General features: G+C 58.1%; 1 protein-coding gene across 1 annotated transcript in view; it reads right to left on the reverse strand.

The window, feature by feature from the left end:
• The window catches only part of DNAJA4 (DnaJ heat shock protein family (Hsp40) member A4), a 14,795-nt gene extending 14,136 nt beyond the window's left edge, over window positions 1–659 (reverse strand). Inside the window, exon 1 of the mRNA XM_040493426.1 lies at window positions 492–659. Coding sequence (XP_040349360.1) covers window positions 492–571 — 80 coding nt within the window. The 5' untranslated portion in view covers window positions 572–659. The remainder of the gene's footprint in view (window positions 1–491) is intronic.
• Between the last annotated feature and the right edge of the window lie 9,246 nt (window positions 660–9,905).

Here is a 9,905-nt window from a genome sequence, read left to right on the forward strand (position 1 = left end):
TGGGCTCCCGCCGCCCGCCGCCCGGGGCCGCCGCACTCGGCCTCCGGCGCCTCCGCCGCGGGTTTTATTCGGCGCCGGCGGAAGGTTCCGCGAGGAGACGGTGACGCCACAAAGGCCCAGAACCTTCGCGGAGGTTCCGGCGGCGCCCGGGCGGGCGGGGCAGCGGGTGCGCGGCCGGGACCCCGACCCCGACCCCGACCCCCGACGGCCGACTCACTGGTGCTCTGCCACCGCGCCCGGCTCGCCCCGCCCCCGAAGCCCTCGGCTCGCCCGGAGCTGGACGCCGGATCCCCGACGTCCGACTCACCCGGTGCTCAGCGCCCGCGCCCGACTCGTTCGGCCCCTGACCCCCGACGTCTATGTCACCCAGCCTCCGGCTGCGGATCCCCCGCTCACCAGGAGCTGGACTGGACACCTGACTCCCGACGCCCCCCGCCCCGGGCTCGCCCCACCCCACCCCACCCCACCCCCGCGAGACCCCGCCGGCCCACCTGCTGTTCTGGGCGGTCCGCTCCTCCGGCTGCCCGTCCGACTCCCCGGGACGCCAGCTCTGATCGCCGCCCCGGGCCATGTCTGGGGGCTGGGAAGGGGGCTTGGGCGTCCGGGGCCGCCGCCTTGCCCTGCGGAAGACCAGACAGCCCGAGGGGTCGCGCCGGCGGGAACCGTGCCCCGAGGGGTGGGACTGAGCCAGCTTCGTCGTGCCGGGCTCCGCGCCCTGCCGCGCCCAGGGGTGGGGCCGCCCTCTGTGCGGTAATGGCAGGGGGGCGCGCAGCGGCCAGAGGTGGGCTGCGGCGGCTTTGAGGGGGTTAGCGCGGACCGGGGTCCGCCGCCGTGAGGGGGTGGGGTGCAGTTCCTGAGACCCTACGGCTGCCGGCACACCCCCCCCCCTCGCCGTGGGGCATTTGCAAGGCAGGGGCGAGCGTGAGGCCTTACGGATATGTGTGGTGCTGCTTTGCTGGCCCCAGCTGCGCACCGGGCCTCCCCACTGCGCACACCTGGGAACTCCTGAAGTCCTCCAAGGGCGAGCAGTGACACCCCGCAGATGTGGGCAGTGACGCCCTTCAGGTGTGAGTAACCACGTTTCCAGGTCTCCCAAGAGAGGGCAGTAGTCTCGCATCCACTAAGGCCGGACTGCTCAGGGACCCAGTGTTGTGCACGTTGCGGGTGGGGGTGGCGCTGGAGCCTGTGTCTGGACCCTCAGGGGGCTCGGTGGCCCAGGGCCCTGTGTGGAAGGGTACAATAACAAGTCTCTGTGTGACCTGCCCAGGCTGTGCCCAGCTCTCTGTAGGCACCTGGTAGCCAGATCGCTACCCTCGGGCAGAAACAGGCCCAGAAGGAGGGCTATCCGAGACCTGCAGGCCTGCTCCAGCCGCCTTGGCTCCCACTGTGGAACACTCTGTCAGGGCAGGGAGGGCTCTCCTCTCTGGGGTCCCCTGGTCTTGTGTGGGGTCCTGTGGCTGAGGCAGGCCCTCTGCCCTCCTCCACGCGTTCGGTGGGGGAGTGGAATGACTTTTAACATCCAAGCAAAATTAAACTGTCTCTCTGGTTTGGGAGACATTGCCTTTTCCTCTCAATTAGTCCCCTTTAGAGCAGTAACCTTCGGACGGAGAATGCAGAGCTGGAGGTCAGGGGGCCTGGCCCCCCAGCAGATATTATTTGCGATGTGAAGCTTAGCCTCTCTCTGAGCTGGTTTGCTCATCCGCAGGCCACGGTCATTGCCACCTGCTCGCCTGCCTTCCTCGCGGGGCTCTCCAGGGGTCAGACGGGTTGATAACCGTGAAGGCTTCAAGCACAGTGGGTCTCACTCCCAGCAGCTCTCGCAGGGATCACGTGGGAGCTTCTGAAAATCCCTGCGTCCAGGCTGCACTGCGGACCAGTTCCATCAGAACTTTGAAGGCTCCCCAGGTGACTCCAGTGTGCCAGCAGAGCTGAGAGCCACTGCCCAGTGCCACATGCCTCCCAGACACGTACCCTGGACCAGCCAGGGTCACGTCACGATGGCCATATGTGGGAGGCCAGAGCCGCTGGAAATCGTGAGGCCTAAGTTCAGATCCCAGCTTTGTTACGTCTGGCTGCGTGATCTTGGGCAGGGGCGTCAACCTTTCCGAGCCTTGAATTCCTTGATTTTTTGGTGGGGATCATTTTAAAAGTATCCGCCTCATAATTTTGTAAAGCACCTGGTACGTAGTTTCAACACGTTGAGGCATTTTGTTTTCCTTTTTCCTTTTGTCTCCACAAAATCGGCCGACAAAGATTCTTTCCTTTACGGACTCTACCCAAGCTCTCCGAGCCCTCTTCGCAGCTGGGCCTCAACCTGGGCCTATAAAGACTTGAGTAAACGCTAAGGCCGTATCCCTGAGATGACACTGACCCTCAAAGCGCCTGCGTGAGAGAGCTCAAGGCTGCCCAAACTTGTTACTGTTTACCCCCCCCCAACACCTGAGGGCAGGGCCTGTGTCTCCCAGTCTCTGAGGCGAGTAGGGTCCTCACTTCAGGAACTGCCGGCCGGCAGATGCGGCCGGTCTGAGTGCATCCACCCTGGCCCTTTGTAAGGGCCTGCCCCTGCCCCTGCCCCCTCCCTCCCTCTGGAGCACCAGTTACTTCTGCCTATTGCCGCGCCGTTAAAATCCGTACTCCTTTGAACAGGGTCTTTGTTTACCTTTGACAAAGCCTCTGATGAGATAGCAGGTTGTTTCCCGTAGTTAGTCATGGGAGGATTTGAGACTTTACACGTTTATTTATCGGTTACGGTTTTATTTTCACGGTTACTTTTATCACAGCATCTGTTGTGAGTGACGTTGGTTTTCCAGTCGCAGTAAGCAACTTAAAGTTTCCTTTACATTTAGATTAAAAAAAAAAAAAAAAGTAAGGACTTCTTGTAGGTCTATGAGATTACAGGTGGCGTTTGAATGACTGAAATTTGGGAAACACGGATCCAATTCCGCACCTCATCTTACAGCCAAGGAGACTTTTAGGTGGAGAGGCGACCAGAGGCACAGAGTGGGCCTTGTCCCCGACTCACAGTGCCGGGTTGGTAGGAGAAGAGTCCAAGCGGGCACAGGAACTGCTCTTCCAAAGTCAACCGGGAACGGGTTCTTCACGGGGTCTCCTGAAGAGGGACAGCCACCTGTGCCCGGGGAGGGAGGTCAGGAGGGAATTTGTGGAGGGGGGACGAGCACCACACACCAGAAATGAGCAGACGGGTGGGGGAGCCACGCCAAGGGGGGCAGCAGAATAGAGGCAGAGAGCACAGTGCCACCGGTGGAGGGAGGCTCTGAACTGGGCGGGAAGCGGGGACAGAGGTGCCGGAGCCTGCCCGTGGGGAGGAGTCTTCTTGTCCTCCGATGGCCCTGGGAGCCATTGAAAGTCTTAGAGCAGGAGCTGTGTTCTGGGGGGACGACCAGCAGAACCCAGCAGTGGCTGGGAGGGCTCTGACAGCACCGATTTGAGAGGCCGGGGGGATGGCGGGCTGGCCCAGAGAAAGGGCGCGGAAGGAGGGAAGGGTGCAGAAACCTCTCGAGGAGGTGGGGGGAGGAAGAGCAACTGGTGGAGAGCGAGAGCGTGAAGAGAAGCAGGAGTGTGGACAGGAGCCAAGACCACGGAAGGCCAGAGGGGCCAGGCGGCAGGGGCCTAGGGGTTGCAGGGCCAGGGCCCCGAGGGGCGGCCACAGCGTCTCTCCAACGGCAGGATGTTAATTTGTTGGCCCCAAAATAGCAGGGGTTCTCCAGGCCCCTGTTTCAGTATCGGCTTCCCTACCTCTCTCTGGCTGTGTGACTTTGGGCAGATCCCCTCTCTCCAAGCCTCGGTTTCCCCTTCTGCACGGGGGGCAAGAACGCCAACCTCGTGGGGTTCTTGTAAAGATTGATGGGGGGGGCACACGTCAAGTGCTGAGTGTGTGCCCAGCAGACGGCCGGGCTCATGGGATGGAATTGATTTCCATCAATAAATGGACGGGCGGCGTGCACCTCCGTGTGTGCCAGAGCCGCGTGGGGCAGCAGCAGCACCCAGCTGCATGAAGGGAGTGCCTGCCCCGGAGGAGCCCACGGACCTGCCACGCCTGAGCACCCGGGTCTAACCCTCTGGGTAACCCCCGGCGTGGGCCATTTTGCCAGCGCGCCAGCCCCGGGGATTCGTATCGAAATAACCACCGCTGCCTTGCTTTAACGGACCAAACCCAAGCTTCTGATGTTTCTGTGGGTTACAGTTTCCAAGAGCCCACGTACTCCTGGGACTCCGGCCTCACCCACAGCTGCTGCCACCAGTAACGGGGTGGGGGTGGGGGGGTCTGTTTCAGGAGAAAAAACTAAGAAAGTAAGGGAACGGTCTCCCTGGCGTATTGTTGTGCTTTGCAGATGATGTCCTGAGGTCCTCTCATCAGACCGGCGTCCCGTGAGGCCGCACGGCTGCAGAGAAGGCGGCCACCGACCATCTCTGCCTGTCTGTCCGGCACCGAGGGAGGCCCACGGGGAGCAGCCCAACTCTAGCCTGCGTGGGGCTCACATCAGCCAGCAGGGAGACCAGCCCCTAGCCACACGGTGTGGTGACAGCCACGAAGGAGACGTGCGGGCACACCCTGCACCCGCCCTGCTGTGCCCTGCAGATACCGCCTTCTTCCACACCGAAGGTCTGGGGTGACCCCGCGCTGAGCGCGTCTCCACTGCTCCAACCGCACCTCCCTCGGTGTCTCTGTGCCACCGTCTGGTAATTCTCCCAGTATTTCAGACATTTCCAGTACTATTCCATTTGTCACGGTGAGGTATGACCGGTGATCTTTGATGTTAGTATTGTCATCGTCTTAGGGGCACCGGAACGGGGCCCATGCGAGACGGCAAACTTAGTGATAAACGTTGGCTGCGCTGACTGCTCCCACCGCCGGCTGCCCAGCCTTCTCCCCCCTCCGCAGACCTCTCTCTTCCCTGAGACGCAACAGTGTTGAAATCGGGCCAGTTAGTAACCCTACAATGGCCTCTAAGTGTCCAAATAAAGGGCAAGCATCACATCCCTCACTTTAAATCTAGAAAAGGTTAAGTTTAGCGAGGAAGGGCCTTTCGTGCCGGTGAACCACGTCGTGACAGCAAAGGCAAAGTTCTCGACGGAAATGAAAGGGCTTCACCGGTGGCTATGGATGATAAGAAAGGGAAACGGCCTTATTGCCGATGCAGAGAGAGTTCGAGTGGTCTGGACAGAAGGTCCAGCCGGCCACGATGTTCCCTTCAGCTGAAGCCTCATCCGGAGCAAGGCCTGAGGCTCTTCCACTCTGCGACGGCCGAGAGAGGGCGGGAGCTACAGGAGGACCAGTCTGAAGCTGGCAGAGGCTGGTCCCTGAGGTGCAAGGACAGACACCGTCCCCACGACAGGTGAAGCAGTGATCCGGGGGATCCAGCCAAGATCGTGACCGAAGGTGGCTCCTCTGTCACATTTCCAGCGTAGATGAAACAGCCTTCTGTCAGAAGAAGATGCCGTCTAGCTGTCGTAGCTGGAGACGAGAAGCCAGTGCCAGGCTCCAGAGCCTCAAAGGACAGGCTGACTCTCTTGTTAGGGGCTAACGCAGCTGGTGGCTCGAAATGGAGGCCAGCGTCCACTGGCTCCCCTGGGGCCCGGGAGACGATGCTTCGCCCGCCCGGCCTGAGCTCTGTAACGGAACAACGAAAGCTGGGTGACCGCACGTCCGTTTCCAACATGGTCTACTGAATGTCTTAATCCCACCGCTGAGACCTCCTGCTCAGAAGAAAAGGAGCCCTTTCCGAATGTGGCTGCTCACTGCTGACGTGGGGCGCCCAGGGGCTCTGCCGGAGGCGAGCGATGAGACCGATGGGGTTGTCGTGCCGCTAACATGACATCCACCCCGCAGCCCGTGGCTGAAGCAGTCGCTTCGACTTTCCAGTCCTGTTACTCGAGAAAGGCACTTCGCAAGGCTGTAGCCGCCCGGGACAGTGATTCCTCTGAGGACGTGGGCACACCAAGTGGAAGACTTCTGGAAAGGGTTCACCTCCTAGATGCCATTGCTGGTGCACGGGAAGGAGACAAAATAACACAAACAGCAGTTTGGCAGAAGCTGATCGCAGCCCTCACGGTGGGCTCTGAGGGGTTCAGCACTTTGGGGAGGAAGTCAGTGCGGATGTGCTGGAAGCAGCCAGGGAACCAGGGGCACAAGTGGGGCCCGAGGACGCGCCTGACTTGCTGCACCTCAGGATGAAACTCGGACGGGCACGTAGCTGCTTTTTATTTTTTTTATTTTAAAAAAATTTTCTTAGCGTTTATTTATTATTGAGAGACAGAGAGAGAGAGCATGAGCAGGGGAGGGGCAGAGAGAGAGGGAGACACAGAGTCTGAAGCAGGTTCCAGGCTCCGAGCTGCCAGCACAGAGCCCAACACAGGGCTTGAACCCACCAACCGCGAGATCGTGACCTGAGTGGAAGTTGGGCGCTCAACCGACTGAGCCACCCAGGCGCCCCCAGGCACGTAGCTTCTTACGGATGAGCATGGAACGTGGTTTCTTGAGCTGGGATCCAGTCCCAGTGAGGTTGCCTTGAGGACCGTTGTTGAAATGACAGTGAAGAAAGGAGAACATCACAGGAACAGAGTTGAGAAAGCGGCCTCAGAGGACTAACTCATTTCCAAAGAAGTTTGGGGGGTAAAATTCTGTCAGCATCTCCTGCTACAGAGAAACGGTTCACGCAGCAAACCTCAGTGGTGGTACTTTAAGCCAACAGGCTCCAGGCTCCGAGCTGTCAGCACAGAGCCCGACGCGAGGCTCGAACTCATGGACCATGAGATCATGACCTGAGCCGAAGTCGGACGCTCAACTGACTGAGCCACCTGGGCGCCCCTGACTAGCATTTCTCTTAGCAACAAAGCGTTTTTAGATGAAGGTATGTACATTCTGGGTTTTTTTTTTAACGTTTATTTTGAGAGAGAGAGAGAACGATCTGGGGAGGGGCAGAGAGAGAGAGAGAGGGAGAGAGGGAGAATCCCAGGCAGGCTCCTTGCTGTCAGCGCAGAGCCTGAAGCGGGGCTCGAACTCACAAACCGTGAGATCATGACCTGAGCCGAAATCGAGAGTCAGAGACGCTCAACCGACCGAGCCACCAGGCGCCCCAAGGGGTGTACGTTGCTCTTTATACGCAATGCCTTCGCACACTTCATAGGCTATAGTGTAGTGCAAACCAAACACTCTGACGCGCATCATTGCGAAACCCGCGTCGCTGCGGTGGTGTGGAACTAGACCCAAGCCGTCTCCCGGGCTTGCCTGCGTCCTGTTGAGCTCTGGGTGGGCAGGCAGGCCAAACAGGCTCTACGCAGTGCGCTTTACAAAAAATTGGCACACGTTTACATAGACGTTTGTTTTCTGCTTTATTTCAGAAGAACCACTATCTTGTTATAAACAGCGCTTTTGCATACTTTTCTATTTTCAGGAATGCCAGATTATAAAATGTGTCTTGAGCCACTGCAGCTCTTAGCTTTAATCTGGAGGCACTCTGCTCTTGTGAGGCAACAGCCAAGTTCTTGAAGCAGTGCTAAGACTCAGAAATGAATCATGAATTTTATGCAGCATGCTCAAACATTGTAATGGGGTCACATAAGGTGAATACGAGTTACTGTAGAAATATTACAAAGAGTTAAATCTCCTGTAAGTACTATCAGTTTTTTTAAACAGCTTTATTGATATATCATTGACATATGGCACAGTGCCCGTGTTTAAAGCATGTCTTTTGGGGGCACCAGGGGGGCTCAGTAGGTGAAGCGTCTGACTTCAGCTCAGGTCATAATCTCGCAGTCCATGAGTTCGAGCCCCACGCCGGGCTCCGTGCTGACAGCTCAGAGCCTGGAGCCTACTTCGGATTCTGTGTCTCCCTGTCTCTCTCTCTCAAAAACAAATAAACATTAAAAATTCAAGGGGCGCCTGGGTGGCGCAGTCGGTTAAGTGTCCGACTTCAGCCAGGTCACGATCTCGCGGTCCGTGAGTTTGAGCCCCGCGTCGGGCTCTGGGCTGATGGCTCAGAGCCTGGAGCCTGTTTCCGATTCTGTGTCTCCCTCTCTCTCTGCCTCTCCCCTATTCATGCTCTGTCTCTCTCTGTCCCCCAAAAAATAAATAAAAGTTGAAAAAAAAATTTAAAAAAATTTCAAAATAAATAAATAGACATTAAAAAAATGAAAGTGTGCCATTTGGTAAGACTTGACCCACGTACAAACATGGGAAACCATCACCTCGAGCAAGGTAGTGCGCAAACCCATGGCTCCCCAGAGTGTCCCGTGAGGGGTGTGCATTTAAAAGATGACCTAGACAAGCTCGTCAGGGTCAGCAGTGGGGCTGGGGCCAGAGGGCTATCCCACTGTGTCCTCGTTTCGTTCTTTTTTTTTTTTTTCAACGTTTATTTATTTTTGGGACAGAGAGAGACAGAACATGAACGGGGGAGGGACAGAGAGAGAGGGAGACACAGAATCGGAAACAGGCTCCAGGCTCTGAGCCATCAGCCCAGAGCCCGACGCGGGGCTCGAACTCACGGACCGCGAGATCGTGACCTGGCCGAAGTCGGACGCTTAACCGACTGCGCCACCCAGGCGCCCCTCGTTCTTTCCGGGAAGTAGACCCCTCAGTCCCACCGGGTATGCTGCTGGTTCTGCCCCTTCCCAGCTGCGCGACCTTGGGCGAGCTACTTTGCTTCTCTGCCTCAGTCTCTCTGTAAAAGTACCCACCTCATGGGGCTGTGGGGAGTACATAAGAGCGTATGTGTGATCACACACACACACGTGCATGTACATGAATATGTAAGTTATACGCTAGAAAATGCTCAGGACTGGACTTCCCACAACATGCAGTAAATGCTGACCGTTGTCACTCGATGCAAAAAACCCCATGAATGTGTTTGCTGCGAGTACCACGTCCGCAAATACAAAAAGCCCGTGCCCCTCCCTTCTCCGGCGGTCCTGAGCGAGACCCCGGCCCGGCCGAGAGCCCTGCTGGAGGGTAGCCTGTGTGTCTGCTTAATGCTATGCTGGTTTCAAGTTTCCTCGGACCTTCCCGTGGCCTTGGCCGGCCCCATCTCAGCAGTAATGGCCTGTGTCAGGTATGGTCCCAAGCAAATGACAGACCGTTCCGGACCAGGAGAGAGGAGTTGGCTTCCCCCTAGACGGCCGGGCTGTCATCCCCTCCTCTGTCAGTCCTCCCCATCACCGACGGCTGTCCCTCAGAAATGTCGCCCAGACCCTAGAGTCCCTCTCCTGCCAGCTGCCTGTGCAACAGCCAGACGACAAGATTTCCAGAAGATTCCTGGTTCTGTCCAAATCACAGCCTTGCTCTGAAAGCTTTGGGGGGCCCCGGAATAGAATAATCAAATCCATACCCTCCCTCGGCATTGAAGCTGCCCCACGGTCTGGACCCGGCTCACCCGGCTTGGCTCCGGGTCCAGCCAGGACCCTTGTGTGCTCTGTCCGAACAGCGTAGTGTGGCTGGCCAGCCCGGGAGGGCCAGGGAACGAGTCTGGAGTCGGTTCAGGAGCAGAGACACCGCACTTCGTTAGGGTGCTGGCGAAGGAGCGTCTAAAATGTGCGGTAGCTAGCTTTGAGTTGTTCTCACGGTCGGAAAAACACATCGATCAGCAGTTTAGAGAGGAGTTTGTGACTCTAAGGACAGGGGTCTTTGCAGACGACACCTATGTGGCCTGGCAGGCCCCAGAGGAGAAAGGAGAGTGGAGGCCAAGGGAAGGGGACAGTGGACACACGAGAGCCGGGTGAGGCGACTGGCAGCTGTCCGTCTCCTCACCTCCACCTGCCAGCCTGCGTCGGCTGAACACAGGGACACGGGTGTGGGTGAGTGTGGTACAGGCACGGGTGTGTGCAGGGCAGGGTAGGGTGTGGGTGAGTGTGTGCACTCGTGGGTGTGTGCAGGGCAGGGACACGGGTGT

Source organism: Herpailurus yagouaroundi, unplaced genomic scaffold (assembly GCF_014898765.1).
Source record: "Herpailurus yagouaroundi ecotype Mexico unplaced genomic scaffold, PumYag 185, whole genome shotgun sequence".
Taxonomy (NCBI): domain Eukaryota; kingdom Metazoa; phylum Chordata; class Mammalia; order Carnivora; family Felidae; genus Herpailurus; species Herpailurus yagouaroundi.